The sequence below is a fragment of the Rhincodon typus genome, chromosome 2 (assembly GCF_021869965.1).
Source record: "Rhincodon typus isolate 14 chromosome 2, sRhiTyp1.1, whole genome shotgun sequence".
In the NCBI taxonomy this organism is placed as follows: Eukaryota; Metazoa; Chordata; class Chondrichthyes; order Orectolobiformes; family Rhincodontidae; genus Rhincodon; species Rhincodon typus.
In genome coordinates, this window is record NC_063333.1 from 117037768 (window position 1) to 117059973 (window position 22206).

The 22206-nt window shown below is 39.3% G+C and overlaps 1 protein-coding gene across 1 annotated transcript in view; it reads left to right on the plus strand.

Annotated features, from left to right (window-relative positions):
• LOC109934313 (F-actin-uncapping protein LRRC16A-like) overlaps window positions 1-22206 on the plus strand; it is a 403104-nt gene that overhangs the window by 297261 nt on the left and 83637 nt on the right. Inside the window, exons 23-25 of the mRNA XM_048608843.1 lie at window positions 6381-6479; window positions 9793-9921; window positions 13270-13401. Coding sequence (XP_048464800.1) covers window positions 6381-6479; window positions 9793-9921; window positions 13270-13401 — 360 coding nt within the window. The remainder of the gene's footprint in view (window positions 1-6380; window positions 6480-9792; window positions 9922-13269; window positions 13402-22206) is intronic.

Here is a 22206-nt window from a genome sequence, read left to right on the forward strand (position 1 = left end):
TAGGGCCACCATGAAGTGTTTTGACTATAAAGCAAAGTGATACATAGATACAGAAGGAGTGTTTTACCTTGGATGGGATTTGTTAAAGGGAGGATCATAAACAGTACTGTTCTTCAGAAACGACATACCATGGATGAGTTGGACAGAAGGACCAGTTAGCGGAGAAATTTTTAGGAATAATAGTTCGGTGCTAAATTAATAATGTGATGAAATGCTTCCTGTTGTGTCCATTTACACTGGAGAAGCCAGAAGTCTCTGAATTGGAATGTTCAGAGTACACTCAGTCCCAAAAGTTGCAAGGTGGCTCCTTTAATCTGCCTAGCAATAGGAGAGAGGCTTATTACAGGATTTTCAGCGGGGAGAGTTCAGGGTCATTGAAGAGGAGTTCAAAATTGCAATGATTTAGGAAAATCAACGAGTACATAAAAAGTAGAGAGAGATATGGACTCCACTTTAATCAGTGCAGCTTTTTAGCTGTACTGCTGGGACGACAACTGAACTACACAGGTTCTGTATAGAGATTGAATGAGAAGTCAAGAGCAGTTGGATGGCTCTGTTGGTGGAATTCAGGAGGAAGTTGTAGGGATCACAGATAAGTAATTGTTGGAGTCAGACTTCAGGAATGCGCCTTAGAGCTGTGGGGGCTTAGAAGAAACTGTGTACCACTAAAGGCTGAGTGTGGAGGTAAAGGAAACCTATAAATAGTATTTGCTTCCTGCAACAAGCCAAATTGCAAATCAGAAAAATCCAGGTTTGGTGAAGCTAGCTGTTAGTGGAGTTGTGCAATGTGAGAGTACTAGGGTGCACCTTTAAGAGTCTGGGGAAGTGTGAAGTCAGAAAATAAATTAATAGGGTGATCAAGCAGATAGAAAACGGTCGTAGGGACAAAACAAGCTTCTCTTCAGAGGCAGTTTCAAGGCCAGTTGAGGAAAAAGTGAAGAATTGCAATACCTTGAGAAGTTTAATGAGATTTAATCAACTACCGTATCATTGTCATCTGTAGTGAAGTTCTCCAGGGATCAGTGTTTGGAGATTTTCTGCTGATATTTTAGTGACCTAGGATTGTTGCTCATGGTGTAATTTCAAAGTTTATGAATGATACAAAATTTGGATGTGCTCTAAACTTGAAACATGTATAGTGTGGATGGATTAGACAGGAAGAAATTGTTCCCACTGAAACAATTGAGAATGAGGGGTGTAGATTTAAAGTAGCTGGTAAAAGAAACAGATGATATGAGAAAAAAAAATCTCTTGACACAGCAAGTGATTGAGTTCTGAGGAATGCAGTATATGAAAATCTGCTGGAGGCAAGTTCAAGTGTGGGATTTAAAAGGAAATCCAGCTGTTATTTGAAAAGAAACAGTGTGCAGGGTTAGAGGGATAAGGCAAGAGAATGGCATTGATATTCATTCAAAGATCTTAAATAGACCCAATGGACCAAATAATAGATTTCTCATGCGCTTAAACAATTCTGATTACAACGGTGACTGCATTTCATGGGTACTTGATTGGCTATAAGGAGCTTTGAGATACCTAATCGTCATGAAAAACATTTAATTAAATGCAATTTTTTCTTTCTCCCTTTCTATCCCGAGGCTGAGGACGTGTCCCCTACTGGTTCTTCTCTACTAGTTCCTTTGTATGATATCTTACCTTAGAAAAGAAAGGGGAGATGTTCATGATTATTGTTGTGTTTTGTGCATGTCATAACTGGAGTACTTGGAGGTAGCAAGAATTAGGGGTGAGGCTGCAGCATAGGCCAGTGTACAAGGTAATGCGGATCTGCTGAAATGCTGGACATAAGTTCCAAGTCCTGGAGACTACTGCAGATGATTGATGAAAGATTTTGGTGCAATGAGCATTCTGTGAGGTTGATGGTGTGGCAGGTAAGAGAAGCAATGTGAAGATGCATTCATTGACAGTAACTATATCTATACAAGACAATTAAACCCCTTTTGACCCTGCTGCCATGCCCTTGTGTCCTGAACCCAGGAATTTACTTGCTGTCAATCTACTCTCATTCCCTTCTGAGGGTGATTTTGTGTGTTTCTTAGCCTTTCTTCTCTCGATCACTCTTGTTCACTCGTTTCCCTGTCTTTCCCCTCCCAAACTTGATATCTCTCCTCCTGTCTACCACCTTCACCGTCAAGTTTGGCTGCCTCCAATTAGCTGGCAAGTCAAAGCGGCAAGATTTCTGCATGACTGAACCTCCCACTAAATTAAGATATAATACTATCCAATTAATTTGTGATTACCTTGAAATATCATCGGTCCTCATGGAAAGACAATGTAGGACTCCCAGCTGTTCTTCAGCCAGTGAGTAGGATTCAATTTGCTGCCACGAGATTTCATCCAATGTGCCAATTGGAATCAGATTAAGCTGGCACTTTGTAGATGTGCTGCTCAGTTGTTTAAATTTGTCTGTTGCCTTTACTTAAGAACTAATTTGACAAATTGTGTTGTAGCAGTTGCCTGCATGTGGCAGGTTCTGGAAAATTTTTTTAATGACTTTCACCTTGGATAATGGTATCCTTCATGCTTTTGGTGCAATTTAATCTGCACATCCAAGTCCATTTTGTTTTTTTTACTTAGTTCTCATTCTAACCAGACCTATTACTCAAATGTGTCTTTTGATTGATCATAAAAACTTTTTCCTTTACTCTTGCTGCTGTTTCCAAGGCCTGAAGTATAGTTTTAGAGCAGCAATTATATTTATTCTTCATAAGCCAGCTTTACATACAACTCTTTGAATTAGAGCTTAGAATGAGCCATTTGACCCTCGAACATTTGATAAAATCATGGCTGATCTGATGGTGGCCTCAACTCCAATTCCTACCTGCTGCTAATAATCTTTGATCCTCATGAGTCAAAAACCTAACTCCACCTTGAAAGCATTCATTGACATCACCTCCATCACTGTCTGGATAAGATTCATAAACCTTGGGAAAAAATTTTTCTTCTTCACCATCCTGACTTTTGAAATGGTGTACTCTAGTTCTAGTATCTCCCACAAAAGGAACGTCCATTCAGCAAACACCCTGTCAAGTGTTCTCAGACCTTGTATGTTTATATAAGATCATCACCTCACTTTCTTCTAAACTCCATGGAATGCAGGCCTGGCCTGTTCTACATTTCCTCATCAAATAACCCCTCGTCCTGGATACCAGTCAAATGAACCTTACCTGAACCACTTCTAATACATAATTTCTGAAATATCAAAACTGCACACAGTACTCCAGATGTGGCCTTAACAATGCTCTGTACAACTGTAGGATCCCTAATTTTATACTTCATTCCTCTTACAATAAACTACGACATTCCATTTGCTTTGAAAATCTCTTGATATACCCGTATGCTAATATTTCGTCATTCGTGTACCAGAACACCCAGAGCCTTTGAATACCTCAGAGTTTTACAGCCTCGTACCCATTTAAATAATATGCTATTCTTTTATTCTTCCTGTGAAAGTTGTCATTTTCCAACATTATATTCCATCTGCCAAATTTTTGCCCCAATCACCTAGGCTATCTTTTTGCAGACTCCTCATCTTTCCAGCTAAATTTCCTATATAATCAAAGCAAAATACTGTGGATGCTGGAAATCTAAAATAAACACAATGCTAAGGGAACCCAGCAGGTATCTCTGCATTTGTGGAGAGCGAAACAGAGTTAATGTTTTGAGTTCAGTATGACTTCAGAACTGATTAGATTTGCTTTCCTTATTATCTTTGTATCATCAACAAATTTAGTAACCACAGACTATATTTCTGCACCCAAGTCATTTATGTAGACAATAAATAATTGAGGTCCCTTGTGGTACACCACTCCTTACCTCCTGACAACCCAAAAATAATCCACTTATGCCCACACTGTTCTTCCTAATAGCCAATCAATCCTATACCCATTGTTAAATATTACCTTCTACACCATGAGTTCTTATTTTGCAAAGTAACCTTTCATGTGGTACTTTGTCAAATGCCTTCTAGAAATCCAAGTACAGCACATCCAACAATTACCCTTTGTCTCTTTTACTTTTTTACTTCCTCTGAGGACTTTGATTGTGTTAATCCCTAATATTAGGGAATCTAATAGACATTAGGCAAACTGGCCAGTAGTTTCCTGTTTTTGTCTCCATCCTTCCTGGAATAAAGGAAGCACATTTACCATTTTCCAATCTGATTGGACCTTTTCGGAATCGAGAATTTTAGAAGATTAAAACCAATACATTCACTATCAAAAAAACAAAGTAAGCCCGAAACAAATACAGAAAATACTGGAGAAGCTCAGCAGGTCTGGCAGCGTCTGTGGAGAAAGAAGCAGAGTTAACATACTGAGTGTAGTATGACTGATCGTCAGAATATCTACTATCTCAGCAGGCACTTCTTTTAACACCCTAAGATGAAGTGCATTAGAAACAGAGGTCCAGTCAGATTTTACTTCAATAATTTTCTCAGTCCCTGCTGAATGCAATTTTTCTATTTTCTTCTGTCCCTTTTGCATTCTGTTTCATTATTATTTCTGGTATGTAATTTGCATCCTCTACAGTGAAGACAACCTCAGAATATTTGTTTAATTAATTTTCCAGTTCCTTATTTAAAATTTTAAATACCTCCATTACTACACACAAAGGACCAATATTCGCTTTACTTATTCTCATCCTTCTTAAATACATGTACAAACTCTTACTGTCTGTTTTTATATATCTAACTAGCTTTCATTTATACTTTAACTCTTCCCTCACTATTCATCTTGTCATTTTTTTGATGTTCTGTATGGACTGTCCAATCTTCTGACCTGTGGCACATCATTGTGGAACTAAATGTTTTTCTTTGTTTGATGCTATGTTAATTTTTGCTGAGTTAGCCACGGATGGTGCATCTCTCCCTTACAATCCCGCTAACACCGCCCCCCCCAAACCCCACTGGATTGTGTGTTTTGAGTATTCTGAAATATCCTCCTGATCATCTCAACTACTCTCTCACTGATGCTGTAGACTTGCTTGCTGAGCTGGTGTGTTTGGTTGCAGACCTTTCGCCACCCTGCTAGGTAATATCATCAGTGCGCCTCCAATAAAGCATTGGTGTTCTGTCCCGCTTGTTACTTGTATGCCTCGGTTTGCTGGGGTGGTTGGCATTTCTTCTGGCTCTATTTGTCGGTGGTCTAGAACCGGAAGTAATGCCAACCACCCCAGTAAACTGCGACATATAAATAACAAGTGGGACAGAACACAGATGCTTCACTGGAGGTGCACTGACGATGTTATCTAGCAGGGTGACAAAACATCTAATCAAACACACCGGCTTGGCAAGCAAGTCTACAACCTCATCCACAACTCGAGCTACAAATTTTCTCAAACTTTATACTCCATCACTGTCATACCCTCCTGTCCCTGACTACTGCCTGAATGAAAAGACCATATCCTAAAAGGTGTCACTGCCTCTTATAACAAGATGTCCAGGTTACTTGCCCTGATGAAATGCAGACACTGCAACGCAACCTCTGGCGTTGTTTATTGGACTCTCTCTGCCTCTTTCATACTGTTCAGTCGTCTTTTGGCACTCCTCTGCAGTTTATTGGACTCTCTCATTCACACTTGCACTATTTGTTGCAAGTAAAAGATCACGTTACAGCATCTAGAAAATTACATTTTTTTCCACAAAGGCCTAATGAATGTGGTCTACTTTGGTTCTTAAAAATGCTGTTGATCGATAAATGTCTACACCTGTGAATGTAACGTAGAAACTTTAATAATCATGAGAGCACTGTTCACTCTGCTGAAATAAGATTTATATTTTTGTTTCACAGCAAGCCTTAACTAGAGTTTCAAAGCAAGTCTTATGATGTAATTTGAGAAGTAACAGTTTGCTTTTCTGTCTCCTCTTGGCAAAGACAAAAGATGTTTCTCTGACTTGACCTAGCCCTGACCAGTAGCATATCACCAAATTGATCCCAAGAGAAGCCAGAAGGTTGGTTTTATGGCAGTCATTATTTCCACCTGAAATAGTTATGGATCATTTGGCTAAACAAACAGTACAACTAATGTAGACCTAGTGTTTCACTGCTTAGTCCCTGGAATGTCATTGAACGTCCTTGTTGAGTAGCTCTGTTTCACAGAGCTGTTTGTCCTTCCTATAACTTTCGCATGCTCTTTTAGATGATAATGAATTGTTCTTGTGCCCTAAATCCTCGATGTTTAGCAGGGTAGCTTGGTATTTGAGCAACTCTTACTGGTACAGACATCATAGTTATTCTGCTTGCACAAGAGAATTGCAATGCTTTCTAAATCTCAGAATTCTTTTCTTGGCATGTCCAAAGCTGCTTTTGCACCTTCAGCAATGGTGATGTGAAGAGTTCTCTTTTAAAATTTTGCCTTTATTCCAGATTGAGAATTACCTGTTGCGAAACCATGAGACCAGGAAGTATCTGCAGGAACAGGCATACAGGTTACAACAGGGCATCGTGACCAGCACCACACAACAGGTGATGATGCAATTGCTCATGACTGCAGCCAGTAAATAATTGAGTCAGCAAGCATACCTGAAAATATTCCCTGCTCCTCTATTAGATAGATGAACCTTTTTGTCAGCGTGCTACACCTGCATTTCAAATTCAGACTAATGCAAAAGTACTGTTTTGGCCCAGTTATTGAGTTTAAAACATGTGTGCTTGCAGCCCATTAAAGTCAGTGTACTGTGCCTACCATTTATTTCATTCATGTTCTCCTGGAAGCAATTCCTTGGCTCATTGTTGATGTTTCATCCTGAGCCTTTTTTCCATGTGGTTTACATTACCTTCAGTCTGAGACAGGGCAAAGAAGCAGGTCTCATGAAACAACAATGGCCCTGTGAGAAATAAATCCACACTGGTGCTATTCTGAATCATGTCAGCCATGTGGCCAACTGACACTATCAGCCCACTTGCCTAATATTGCCTGCATTTTTTATTGATGCTCCAAAGTAATATTCACTGCCTAATATTTGCTTTTGTCATTAATATTTACAGTGTTCTTCCCTCTGTAATGGATGATTTGTCTATAAACGTGACTTCAAGTCCATTATGTGACAAAACCCTATGCCTGAACAACAAAATGTGAAACTCTAATTTGAAAAAACAAGTTTGCCATTGTGATGGACTTTAAAATGTTGTTTTATTTACTTGCTGATGGAATTTTATCTTGTTCTTTAATAACATTTTTAATTTATAGAATCATTTTTAAGTATGCAACAATGTGCCAAGGAACTTTGGAGGAGGAATGGTGGATGCAAGTCAGGATTCCAGACATTTTGGGGAATAAAGAAAGGAGTGATGAGCTTGAGCTTTAGATACATGGTTTGATTGCAATGGTTTAGTGAGCAAAGACGATCACTACAGTTAAAGGTACAGAGGGTACACAATGAGGTGTAACACTGTGAAACATTACAGAGATTACCTGAAGTTAGTGATTGAGGGATGCTCACATTAGTGAAGAGATAATTGGTAACAATTTAAATGTTAAAAAAAGCAAGGAATTACTGAGGATAGGTTGGGGTATATACTAGACCATATAAGCAAATGTACTTGACCCTGGAACAAATCTAGAGTTTAACACTGTTAGTAGTTGAACAGGATTTCAACAATTGCACAGAATGGAAGACTTGTGAGTTTAGTAATTGTGAGAGAGTTAACAGGTAATCTCTCTTAAGGATTAACTATATTTAACACTAAATTTCAAATCTAAATTTTCTTTCAGGTGTAAACAAGGAAGCTGTCTACTGAGAGCAGCTGTCATGTGGTTAATTAATTAGAGAGCTAGCTAAAGTTGGATCTTAAACAAAAGCAGAACAGAGCTGACTCATCAAAGTCAGTAACAGTCTAAGTACAGCGGGCTCTGTCAAGCATTGTCAGCATTATGTGCAGGTTGGGTGGAAGACTTTTCTGATTGACATGATGTGATGAATAGAGTTCCATAGGCGTCTGTGGTGGGCTGTCTGCTTTTTACACTTTATATTAGTGACTTAGCCCATAAAGCTGCATAATGGAGTTGAGGGATTGATGATTTTTGTCATGAAGTAGTTATCAATATCATTGGCATACAGCTTGATCCCACAAGTATGGGTCATCTACGTAAGGAACATTGTATAATAATGAAACAGCAGGACCAGGTTTTTAATGTTTGTCTGGTACAAAGAAAACATTAGAAGACATGAAGTAACTTCGTTGGATGAAAACAACATCCATGACACCCAGGCACCTGGCAATGGCCATATCCAACAAGAGAGAATCTAGCTACCTCATTGTGACTTTTGTTGGGATTACCATTGTTGAATCCTCATTATCAACATCCTGGGGGTTCCCATTAACCAGAAACAGAACTGGAACAAATACTGTGACTGTAACAAGCTGGGAACAAGCAGAGATGTGAGTGGTGGTGATGGAGGTGGTAGTGAGAAGTGATCAAAGTAGTTCAAACCTGGTTACAAATTTTAAAGAGGGGCCTGATATTTATTTTACCCACACGTTTCCTAGCCAGTTACAATGAAGGGGTGAAAATAAAAAACTCAACTAACTCAACATCGTGAACGATTACTATGACTTTTTTTATATATGTGAACTCTGCAGATGTTAGGATAATGTGAAAATGATATAAAGCAAGCTGTTTGCAAGGATTGTAACCTGAAACATAGTCAACAATGTATGAAAACAAGAACAAATCTAAACATTTTTGACTATGTTTCATTCTAAGAGAAATGACTGTTCACAGTAAGCTGATTAGAAAGGTACAGCATAATAGACTTAAGGTCATAGAGTTGTACAGCATGGAAACAAACCCTTTGGTCCAACTCGTCCATGCCAACCAGATATCCTAAATTAATCTAGTCCTATTTGCCAGCAGTTGGTCTATGTCCCTCTAAACCCTTCCTATTCATATACCCATCCAGATACCTTTTTAAATGTTATTATTGTACCTGCCTCCATCACTTCCTTTGGCAGCTCATTCCGTACACGTGTTATCCTCTGCGTGAAAAAGGTGTCCCTTCGATCCCTTTTACTCTTTCGCTTCTCACCTTAAAACTATGCCCTCTAGTTTTGGACTCCCCTATCCTGGGGAAAAAACTCTTGGCTGTTCACCCTATCCATGTCCCTCATGATTTTATAAATCTCAATATGGTCACCTTTCATCCTACACTCCAGGGAAAATAGTCCCAGCCTATTCAGCCTCTCCATGTAGCTCAAATCCTCCCACCCTGGTGTAACATCCTTGTAAATTTTTTCTGGTCCCTTTCAAGTTTCCCAAATCCTTCCTATACCAGGGAGACCAGAATTGAATGCAGTATTCCAAAAGTGGCCTAACCAATGTCCCCTACAGCTGCACCATGACCTTCCAACTCCTATACTCAATTCACTGACCAATAAAGGCAAGCATATCAAATGCCGCCTTCACCATTCTGTTCTACCTGCGATTGCACTTTCTAGGAATAATGCACCTGCATTTCAAGATCTCTTTGTTCAGCAGCACACCCTAGGACCTTACTATTAAGTGCATAAGTCCTATCCAGATTTGCCTTTCCAAAATGCAACACCTCTCATTTATTTTCATAAATTAGACTCCATCTGCCACTCCTCAGCCCATTGGCCCATCTGATCATGGTCCAATTGTACTCTTTAAACCATCTTTGGTCTTTGTAATTTAATTGAAATGGACAAATAGTTCTAGACAATAAAAAAAAGTCTGGTATTTGCTCATGAACATTAAACTGTCAACACGTCAACTTTAATCTTTGATTCTGGATGACGATGCTGTTTTTGACAACAGATGATTGACAGGATGTGTGTAAAGGTGCAGGATCACCTCAACTCATTGAGATATTCAGATATAGATGCTGTTCAAGAGGACGTGCGACTAGCTGAAAACCTGATGCGTGATGCCAAAAATTCCAAAACGGTAAGACATGAAATTGTCAGACAGTTAAATGTATACAAGTTTGAAATCCTCAACTGAGGACAAAGATAAACCATTTCAGAAGGCCTGATATAGAAGGTTGCATCATCAAAACAAATGGACCTGGGACAGAATAAGTGTGGTCTTGGTGGCTCAGAGTCATGGGCCTGTCGTGAATATTTGTTGACGGCCTATCTCCAGAAATAGACACCAAAAAGTTGAAAAATTTGGAAAAGTCTGAAATAGACTGAATCATGTGGAGGTGAGAGACAAGTAGAATTGCTGCTATTAAACCTCTTCCTTTTTTTTTCCTCTGTCATTTGCTTCCTTTTCACTTCAGTGTTAAGTTTACCCTTGCATGTTCTTCACTTCAACCACTCTGTGTGATAATAAGTTCCACATTATCACCACTGTTGAAAATATTTCTTCAGAATTTCTTATTGAATGTCTTGGTGACTTTCTTATACTGATAGTCTCTACATATGATCTTGCCCACAACAGCAAACATTCCCTCTGTATCCACTCTATCAAAACTTTTATTTGCCTTGATACCCTTTATTAGATCACTTTCAGCCTTTTACATTTGGACAAAATGTAAATATATTGAAGTGATTAGGTGAATGATGATTGTGATATACTGCATCAGGAAGAAAAGATGATGAATAAAGCATCCAGAATGGTGTCCAAATGCCCATAAATCATCGAGAAATCTAGTGGTTTTAGTAAACTTAATTTTTCCACTTGTCATTGGGATATGGGCATTGTTGACAAGGTGTGTATTTTCCATCCCCAGTTACCCTTGAGAAGGTGAAGTTGGGCCTTCAATTTTGAATTACCATGAAGTAGCAATCAACAAAGGAAACAAAATATGACCTATGGTACAAATCAGAGGAAACCAGAGGAACTGAAATACTTCAGTTGCACTGCATTTTTAGTACTGTGTCTAGTTCTGATTACTGAAACACAAGAAATACATTCAAATGCTGGAAGCAGTCTGGACAAAAGCCTGACTTGATCCGCAATATCCAAATGGCTGAGTTATGAGGAAAAATTTGATCAACTTCAGCTTTTTGGTCTTGAAAGAAGTTAGTGACAGCTTGACCATATAAACTTTTAAGGTAGTAAATGGAAATGATAAATCAAGCTTAACCATGAAAAATTGGCAATAGGACATGCATTCAAATCAGTAAATTAATAATTTAGGGCTATCAGAAGTTTTCAATACTTGAATTGGACCTTCAGTTGGGATTGCAGAAGTAAAATCCTCCAATGTGATTGTGGCAGGAGACAGGCTGTCGAATCATTCCAGATGGATAAATAAAGATCAGATTGAATGCTGTTCCTCATTTTACCATTCCTGTTTGTGATCTTTCTTTTGTAATTTGTATTTCAATTGTTTTATGAATCTTTCTAGTGTTGTGATCAAAAAAAATGAGTATTGGATAGATCTTGAGGCAGAGTGAATGTGTCTCTACCTCTGGGCCAGAAATATAAAGTTCCCCCACCGTGAAGATGTGTCATAACGTGTCCAAACATGTTGATCGTTTGTTGTCCAAACATTTTGATCGTTTTAAAAAAAGAGAGATGACTTATCAGGATCTCTGAAGTCACGGATTATACTGCAAAAACATTGGACTTTCCTGTGGTTTGCCAGTCTATGTCATTAATTTTGCCTAAATAAAGCATTACTGAAAAATGGCTAAAGTCTTCTAATCATTCTTAGTGAAGTTGTATGTGGCTTAGGCAAAACTATTTTGTGTTGATATGAGAACTGTTCAGTTAGAAGCTAGATGAAGCACCTAGCAGAGCTCTTAACCCCAAGTTAAACATATTCTCAAAATTACAAAATCACAGAAGTGTTATGGCACAGAAGGAGGCCATTCAGCCCATTGTGCCTGCTCCTGTTCTCTTATCCAGTGGCAATTTCACTATTGTCCTTTTAGGGAAGGGAGCTGCTGTCCTTACCTGGTCTGGCCTACATGTGACTCCAGACCCACAGCAATGTGGTTGACTCTGAACTGCCCTCTGGGCAAATAGGGTATGGGCAATAAATGCTGCCTAGCCAGAGACACTCATCCTATGAGTGAATTCCCCATATCCCTGTGCACCATTTCTATCCAACTAATCACTCATTGTCCTCTTGAATGCCTCAGTTAAACCTGTCTCCACCACATTTCCAAGCAATGCATTTCATACCCTAATTACTAGCTATGTGAAAGAGATTTTTCTTTCATCACTCTTGCTTCTTCTGTACATCACTTTAAAACCTATATCCCCTCTTTTATTTTCATTTATAAAAGGGAGCAAATTTTTCCTATCTACTCTGTCCAGCCTGCCCATGAGTTTGAAAACTTCTTCCAGATCTCCTCTCAGCTTTCTGTACAGTAAATGGTAAATAATACTTGACAAAACAATACTTTGTAGTAAGTAACAATTTCAACATACTGTATATACTCAAATAATATTTATCTCATAAGAGCATACCACCAGCATTTAACGCAAAAAAACCTTTATTTATTCTCCTACACCTCATGCAAGCTTTGGGAGTGGAATTGGCAGAAACTTTGCAGCGATTCTATTTTTACAAAGCTTTTTTTCTCATTTAAATATCATATCTAATGGTAGATAGTCTGGGACAGTCATACCAGATCCAAAAAAAAAAACCAGTGTCAATTCATTATCAGCAATTATAAAGATCCAGTATGTATTTCAACATTATTGCCACATAAAAGGCAGCCCTCTACTTTTTGTCTAGAAGCTTGGGCATAAAACCTTGAACTTCACACAAGTATGTGGATAATATGAAGAGATGGCTATAGTGATTTGATCATTGATAATCTAATGTTAGGCAGGGCAAATGGGGGAAATGTTGTCCAAATGATTAACATGCCATAATGCAATCTATTTTACTTGACTTCCATTTTTTTCCTTCCTGTCCTCAGTATACTAGTTATTCCCTGGAATCTGTCTCAGCAGGCACGCTGAAGCAGCTAAAAGTCCAGTGTAGGACTTGACCTGGCTTATAATGTATTGAAATCTATGACAAACACAGAGTATTATGGACACTGAAAGCCTGAAATGAAGATAATATTTAGGGGAAAGAGTACAGCATCTATGTAGAGAGAGATTTATTACATTTCATCAGAACTGTTCTGTTTCTGTCTCTATGCGGGTGCTATCTAACCCAAATTCTTTTCCCCAACATTGCCCAGCTACCCTTTGGCAGATTATCCAAGTTTATAAAGAATCAGCCAACTGCATTTTATCAATCTACTGTAGTTTGGTTAAAAGTGAGGAGTAACAAATGTTTAGATAGCAATTTATCTCATTATAAATATATTTTACCTTTAGCTATTGCCAAGTCTTTATCATCTGCGAGGAGCTTCTTGGGCAGCAGGAATCACTAGCTCATCAAATCCCATTCAGGAAAAACTGGAATCCATGGCTGGGGAGGTCACTCAGGTCGTAGAGGAACAGCTCAAGGTACCTGATGTGTGACTGGATTTATAACCTGCCATTTATTCCAATTGTGTGTATTCATGGAGTTGTCCCTCACTGCCAGTGTTGTGTTAATGTTGTGTTATGCTGTATCATTTATGTGAATGCAATCTACATACTCTAATCTGAATTGATGTTCATTAAGGTGTTTATTCAGTTGCAAGTAATTATAAGTCTGGCACATTTATTGTTATATAAGATGTAGCAATTCCAATTAACATGGTGTTGCTGTCTGTGGAAAGCAACTATTAAGTACCAACTGCGACATTAGGTTAAAATGTCAATGAATTAATTTTACTGAAATTTAAATTATTAAAGTTCTGTTTTCACCATTGCCTTAAGATGATACTGAATGTTTTGCTGTGGTTGTGTGTCAGGAGTTATGGCATCTCAACAATTTTGGACAGTGGCTAACTGAAGGTGCGGAGTTTTTATATTCTACTGACATAGAATAACATCAGGAGCAGTTAAATAATAGAATGGAATCTATCAATGTCAATGGAAGCTTGCTGGTTCCGTGTGCTACTGAATAAAGTGAAAAGCATGCAGTTTTTTTTTTAACATTTATTGTAATGGGTGCTTTAAAGTTTTGCATCCAATAGTTGGGGACTTCCATATTCAGGGAAATGATAAAACTGCTGATTCTTTTTTTTAACCTTCATCTTTGCAACGCTGATTTTAGAAATATTGACTTGAACTCAACTTGTTTTTTTTAAAAGTGTAATGTCACTGTTTGATTATTTTCTGGTATCAAACCTTGTAGTTAAATGTAAACCTGGCAACATTCTCTTCAATTATTTGAGTATATTTTGTCAACATGAAGGATTTGTTGATTTTAATCCTTCAGAGAGATACCTAGATGATGCACTCAGATTGTATATCTATAGAAGCTTTATTTAGTGTGACAATGCTATGGCTTTAAGAGGTGTATTTTGTCCTGGTTTTATTTATGAAGAAAGATTGAGAGAGAGATGATGAGCAGTCTACTCGGAGCCAATAGAGTAAACAGGTTGTGAGGCCTTTTTTTTTTTAAAAAAGAAAGTTGGAACAATATAAGCAGCCTGAATGGATCGTGTCAAGCTCCCACAGAACTAGGATATTTAGTTTTAGTTTTCAGTAGATGGTACTGCTGGGGTCTTGAAGTTGGATGTGGAAGCTGTCTTTCTTCTCTCTGTTTCAGCTAAAAGTTAGAGGTTCTCTTCCTGCTGTTAGAATTGCCATCCATTTTACTGAATGCGCCTTTGCCAAGGATGTGTTTATGGAGTGTTACTATATTGAAACAGTTACTGTTTAATGGTTAAATAATCTATTATTCTGTTAATCATTTCAATTCTTTCTTTTCTTGTATTGTAACTATATGAATGCAATATGTAGGACTGCCACCTCACAGTGCCAGCGACCCTGGTTCGATTCCAGCCTCAGGAGACTGTCTGTGTGGAGTTTGCATATTCTCCCTGTGTCTGCGTGGGTTTCCTCTGGGTGCTCCGGTTTCCTCCCGCAGTCCAAGGATATGCAGGTTAGGTGGATTGGCCATGCTAAATTGCCTATAGTGTTCAGGGATGTGTAGATTAGATGTGTTTGGAGAATGGGACTGGGTGGGATGATCTTCGGAGGGGCGATGTGGACTTGTTGGGCCAAATGGCCTGTTTCCACATGTAGGGATTCTAGGATTCTGTGGTAGTTTAACCCATCAAATTGCATTTGGATTGCAATGCTTGGTACTTGCCTTTAAAATAGCAAGAGATTAGGGTCTCGGCTGTCTTAATATATTTTGAGGGGGTTTGCCTGGTCCGTAACAACAGTGTTTTAAAGTGTCTGCTTCGGTGCTTACAGAACCCAGTCTTGGCACAGTTTACCTAAGTAACCACACCTTGCCTGAACTGATCAAACAATGAACAATGGACTGTAGTAGCAAAATTTGATTTCTGCTGAAATATTTGTTGGATCATTTGTGTTCCTAATCCTGATCTGTATTAATTTTCAATCTTCTAACATTCCTTGCAGCACTAAATGCATTTTTTTCAGCAATCCAGATAACAGCTGCCGTGCAAACGTTCATCCCTCATTATACTCACCCTCCAAAAAGAGTTCAGGGAGCTTCCAACTCTCCTGCACAGCCCTGATGTCAGCATGTGCAGGTGATGTTGGGACAATCCACCAAAAGTGCAGAGAAGATTTTATCTACAGGTTAAAGTGCTAAGTATCTTTTATTCTTCAAGAATGTCACAATCTCTTTTGATTAATGGAGTTGGTCTGTTTTTCTCAGTTTATGCTGCTTCACACAGCCACCACCATTGCATTGCCAAATACAATGCAATTTTAGTTCACATAATTTTCCATCTATTAAGTGACATTCGAAAGACAATGATATTTGGTTAGGTTGCTTTCTGTTCATTGTGGGTTATAAGGTTGAAATGAAATCTCCATAGTTTGAGTATATGAAATGACGTGGATATTCCAATTTTAAGAAAGAAAGAATATAGCCATAATCAGTTGGAAATAATAAATCTGATTCACTTAAGGTCTTTACAATTTTGCATTATCATCCTCATAATGCTCATTGTCATCCACAAATTTACAGAATAGCTAATTCTTTGGTACAAGTTTTTTTTTCCCTTGGAGGATGCTTTTACTTTCTGGAACAAAGATAAAAAGTGTGTTGTCTACTGTTTAGGTTTAAGGGTTTCAATAATAGCAGTAGAACTATCACAGTGTAACACAAGATAATCCTACATTGGACAGTGAACAGTTAGTTGAGAAATTCCCCCTCAAGCACCAGTTATTTCAGGATGTGAGCTTTATTGAAAATGTGCATGCTGAATGGAAGATATTCCTGAGGGGTAGAGTGAGTGCTACAGTGCATCTTATAGAGACAGATATCACAAGAAGTCAAAAAAACTGTAGGCTCATCAATAAGTATCTCCAGGATTTCTTTGTGTGTACACTCAAACATAGCAACCAATTTCAAACTGACAGGCAGGCTAAAGCAATCTGAAAAGCTGAAGACAAGTGGATTCAGTGCTATTGGATATAAAATATTTGAGTGAAGTAAATGTAGAATTATAAAAATGAAAGTTTAAATGGTGCATGTTTCATCTAATAAATAACGTTACCATTTTGAAGAATACTTCTGGTGAGTTTCTAGTAAATAGATAAAATTGTTCTTTAATCAAAATTTTAGTTTGTATTCAGAAAATCAAATAATAAAACACTAGAATTCTGTGTGTCTGTTGCCACATTAAAATAGCAAATTACTTCTTGCTTTGAGTATCTGAGTGAGAGGAAAGTTCATCAGAAAGATTTTGAAACTCTACCCTGGGTTTCAGAAGCCTTTCATGGAACCATAGGTGCTTTCTGACACAGCAAGTTTAAACTGCAAGCAACTAATCACACAAAGAAGAAAGTCTTGCACACTTAGTGCATAAAAATAGAAAATCCTGGAAATAGAGGTCAAATAACATCTGTAGAGAGAAAAACAGAGTTAATGGGCTGAGTTGTCCCATATTTTTGACTGAGCTCTCCATGAGCCCTGCGATTCTTCTCATGCAATTCTCTGCTGCTCATCTTATTAATCATGCATCCCCACCTCCACAATAGCATTTGCATGCAATCTTGCTATCGTCAGCAACAGAAGTGCTTGCTGGTGAAAGGATTTTCTAGCATTCATGCTGTTGGTGCCATGTTTAAATGGCAGCTGCAAACCAGGAATTTTTCGTGATAAGCCACTGCACAATTCCAAAGGAGACATTGGAGAAAGTCAAATTGGCAATCCCTTTTTGCCAGCAGGAATGTAGAGATCCTAGTTGACAGGGTGATGGAGAAGAGGGCTGTCCTCTCTTCCCAGGACTGCCAGAGGAAACCATGGCACCAGACTCTGCCAACCTGATCTGAAGTTGACACCTGGATCAGTGCAGTAAGAAGGAAGCATCTTCTGCACATTACAAGGTAGGTGCCACCATCTAAATCATTCATGCAGCATCATCCTTAAATGGAGCACACTCCCCTCATACCTTGAAACTATTACAGTATAACCAAGAACTGCAGGTGCTGGAAATCGGAAACAAAAACCGAGAAATTACTGAAGAAACTGGGCAGATCTGGCAGCACCTGTGGAGAGAAGCAGTGTTAACATTTCGAATACAGTGACTCTTTTGCCTCAAGCTATAAGCACCTTCAGCTATCTGCGCTCCCTACTCACTCAGGGCACCTCACCGTTATCTCACCAGCTGCACAAACCTAACAGCTGTGTCAGCCACTTTCATCTCGTCGAGCTCCTCCCTTTATCTCAATTCTAAGAGAAAACATCCCACAATAGTGATGAAAGAGCCAAAACATCTAGTGGGGAGGCTGAAATTAACCGCCTCCACCCATAAGAGGAGAGGATCCTTGTGCTCGCGAGAGAGGACCATGACCATTCACGTGGAAATTCTGAGACCTCCACGTCCTAGAAATCATATCAGATTGATTATGAGGTGATGTGTTGAGCTGCTCCCCCATTACCAACATTGAACATATTCTGAAGATGCTAAGCTTCTACCCCGATTCTGCAACTCATTCCCTGTTGTCTCCTGTAGCTGTGAGGGGTACCCAAACAGCTGCTCTCCAGAGACAAATTCCTCCTCCTCCTCTGTCTCTAAGGAAGAAATTACAGGGCTTTCAGAAGTTGTGCGGGCAAGCCTTTGTCCTAAACTCTCCATCAGCTCATATTCTTCGTGCTTGGTGGGTATTTTTAACTAACTTAGACTGGGGAGCATATCATTTCAGATCTCCACAGTCGGCTGAAGAAGAAACAGCCCAGTTCACTGCACTGAGGACTGCTAGAGATGAGATACCTGCTTAGATCTAGGCTGGAGTGAACTCTGGTTTCAGCCATTAATAACCTCATGTAAATACACAAGCAGGCACAGAGGTAAGTTTGTCAAATAAGTTCAGAAAACTGGATCAAAGATTAGAGGAGCCCACCAACATTATTCTGGAGCCAGCACAGAATTAAGACATGCATCTGACTGAACCATGGACAGCTGCCATGGAAAACCAGATCCAGCAGAACATGCAGTGGCTGCTGGAAATGCGAAAGGAGCTGCACTTCAGCCACTGGTGGTCAGCAGCAATGGCAAGACGAAAAAGAGATGAGAGACTTCAACCTCACTCCAGGTGCTCATTCCATTCAAGGAGGAATCTCGCACATGATCCCCAGAAGTTTCCTCTCAGAATACGTGAGATGCCTTACCCGTCCATCCTGCCTGCAACCATTAAATGCTGGAAACAGAGGTCTGTGACCCTGCATCTAGCCAGAACAGTATCAGTATATCCAGGCCCTCTAGCCATAAATACCTACAGAGTTGTGCACCCAAATCTTCCAGGCCAACAGGCTTCACTATAGCGCAGACGCCCTCTGAGCTGCAGATACCTGGACTTCGCCTGGGCATTTTGAGGAAGCAGGGACAAAGAAAACCTTCGGAGGGCACATAGGAGGCACAGGTGACACTTCATTGACTGTCAAAGTGCTGCTGTAATTACAGTCAGAATGGTGATGCTTCATTTTGGCTGAAATTACAGAGGCTATCCTTCCTTGGCACATATGATAGAATGCTGTCAGGAGTCCTACACTTTCCCTAACATCATAGCATAACGTCTTTGTTGAATGTAGGAGCATCAGACATTGTAAAGTCTTCAAACAGTTGTTAATGTTTGCTTTTTCTGTTTAATAAAAGTTAAACAACAAGCAGAAAAGCTGCATTTACTTCTGGGGACAAATATCAAGTGATTTACCTTTCAAACAGCAACAATTTTACCGTCAATGAATAATCACTTTGTCCAATTCAGATCTGTTGGTACCAGCTGCCTGTCTGATTTCTTGTGCATGACAATGCTGCGCTCTGTCATGCAGAAGGTGATGTTCCTCCTGGTCAAGGTCTTCCTCCTCAGGAGACTGCTGCCACTCTCTCAATTCTTCAGCATCCATCACATCCCCTGTTTGTCCACTCCGGTAGTGCAGAGCACAGCATGCTAGGATTATGCAGCACACTTTGTCTGAAGTGTACAGCAAGCTGTGCCCCACCCCCTACCACCTCAATTAACGAGTGGCATAACAGAGTCATCAACCATAACTGCAGAGAGTAGCCTTTCCCAGCAGCCAACCTTGTAAAGCGTGAAGTGTTCGGAACTTGAAATGAAGCAAGTGCTTAAGGGTTACCAAAAATATTGGCGTCATAACAGCTTCCATGATACCTGGAACAGATTTCTAAGGTATGGTTTTGATATTTAGACATTGGCCAAATGATATCATTTCTTCTTAATGAAGTCTGCCAAATTACAGTATTGTGCTCTCAATGCAATGTGTGTAAGTTCTATAGTGCCCTGTACCAGCAATGTTACCAAAACCTATAACCAGGCTGCAGGACTGACCTAGTCACCAAGAAATTAGGTGAAGAGGTATGATCTGGCATGTTGCACCATTAATGGCTTTGTTATATTTGTTGGTTGAGACTTCAGAGATCTCATGCAGATTTCCAGTGGATCCTTGAAGCAGCCAATCAGATAAACATTCAGCACAGCTATCACCTTTACAGCCACTGGGACAGGATGGTCATCCATCCTACAGGTTGGAAGTTCTACTCTAGAAGATGACACTTGTGTGATGATGTCCCGGAGCATCTTCGTTTGGCAGTAACACTGCACCTTTGCTCACCTAGAGGAAATAACTTGAAGATAATTCTTGGGGAACTTCCCGCTGTGACGTCTTCTCTATCCCATGTCTTGCAAGAAACCCGACATTTCATATAAGATTATGTTCTGATGTATTTTAACATGAGAGGAAAACAGCTCTGCGTCCTTGAAATATGTTAGGGAATTGTTGGTCATGGTAACATTTTATAGGTCACCTATTTTCAATTCTGCTTCAGAGATTAGATATTTTCATTTATATTGTTCCCTGACATGGTCAAGATTGCTTATGTTCAGAACTTGTAATCTAAAGCTCGTCAATGCATGAGATTACACAAACAGTTGTCGTTGTGGATGTCTTTAACCTGGAATTGGGAGTGCCTGCTCAATGCAATTGCTCTTTGAGGCATCCCTTTTGCAGGTGACAAAGAAAACAAATGTACCCTACCTACTCTGCGTATGCTGGCAGTTTTCATTTCTGCTTTTCTTTTAAGAATTGAATGGAGATGAATAGCTTTACAAATTATACTCGCGTGAATTATAGGATCTGCCTGTTATTTTACTTGCTCACCAATCTCTTCCTTTCTGCATTGCAATCCCTGCCAACCCACCAAAAGTTTGATTCTCCCAATTTTTCTACTCAACAGCTGTTTTACCTGTTCATCTACACGCTCTAACTTCCAAGCCCCTGGCCTAGCACTTAGTAGTGCCCAACATAGGCAGACATGTTGCCAGCCCACCCCCTCCCTGTTATGAAGAAAAGTCATACCAGATTTGAAACGTTTCTCTGTCCTCAGATGCTGCCAAATCGTATAAGTTTCTCCAGCATTTGGTGTTTATTTTTCCTTCAGTTGCTGAAAACTGTGACTTTAAATTAATAAACCAGGGGCCTTGATAAGTATGAACCAGACACCCTGTGCCTCTTGCAATCAAGTTGAAGCATTCCGAGAAGAAGGATCAAGAAGCAGGCTTCTGATCTGCACAGGAATCATCTCAACAAATCTGTGAACCAAGGCTGCTGAACTGCCTTCCCTGTCTTTCCCTCCATTCATAGATTTTTTTTTTGTTTTCCCTGTCTGTCTGCTTGCGTGTAAGGGGTTAGAGTTTTAATTAGTAGAGTTATATATTGATGATTTGTAATTGTTTACCTGTAGCTGGAGTCTGTTTATGTATAAGAAGTAGGAATTCTTATTGAGTGCAGGAATTCTGCATATTCATTAAAGCCTTTACCTTTTGTGATGACTCCAGGAATTTCAGTGTGTTACCCAGTGACGTGTAACACCCTCCACTCCAGATAAAGACCCATTTATTCTTCCTGTTCTTGTCTACTGATCAATTTTAATCTATGCCAGTATGTTACCAGTAAAGCTCAGTGCTTTAATCTTGCATATTAACCCTTTATATGGGACTTTATCAAAAGCCTTTTGAATATCCAAATACACCACATTGATGTGTTCTCCCTCAATTATTCTACCAGTTATGTCCTCAAAAATAAAAATTCCAGTTGGTTTCTCAAACATAATTTCCCTTTCATAAGTCCATGTTGACTTTGTGTAATCCTGACAATATTTTCTAAATGTCCTGTTGTCACAAGCTTTATAACAGACTTTCCCTACTACTGATTTTGGGCTGACTAGTCTTTAATTCCCAGTTTTCTCCCTCTTCCTTTTTCAATGAAGTTACATTTTCCACCTTCAAATCTGCCAGTATTTCACAGAATTGATGGAAGTTTGGAAGATGACAACTAATGCATGCACTGTTTCCATGGCCGACTGCTGTAGTACCCTGGGTTGTAAACTGTCAGACCCTGGGATTTATCAACTATCATTCCCAGTCACTTCTCCAGCACACTTTTTTTTTTAAGAAAAAACTAACAACTCCCTTTGTAATCCCTCCTTCACTATAGACCCTTGCTTTGCTAGCACTTCTTGGAAATTGTGTCATCTTCTGTGAAGACAGGACTAACTTGTTACCAATTCCTTGTTTTCCATTATCAATTCTCCCATTTCAGATAGGAAAGGGCCTACATTTTTATGTGCTAATTTTTTTCTTATAGAATTTTGTCTGCTTTTCTGCTCCTTGCTTGGTTTGATTTTTTTCTCCCTCTAACTCACTTGCTGAATT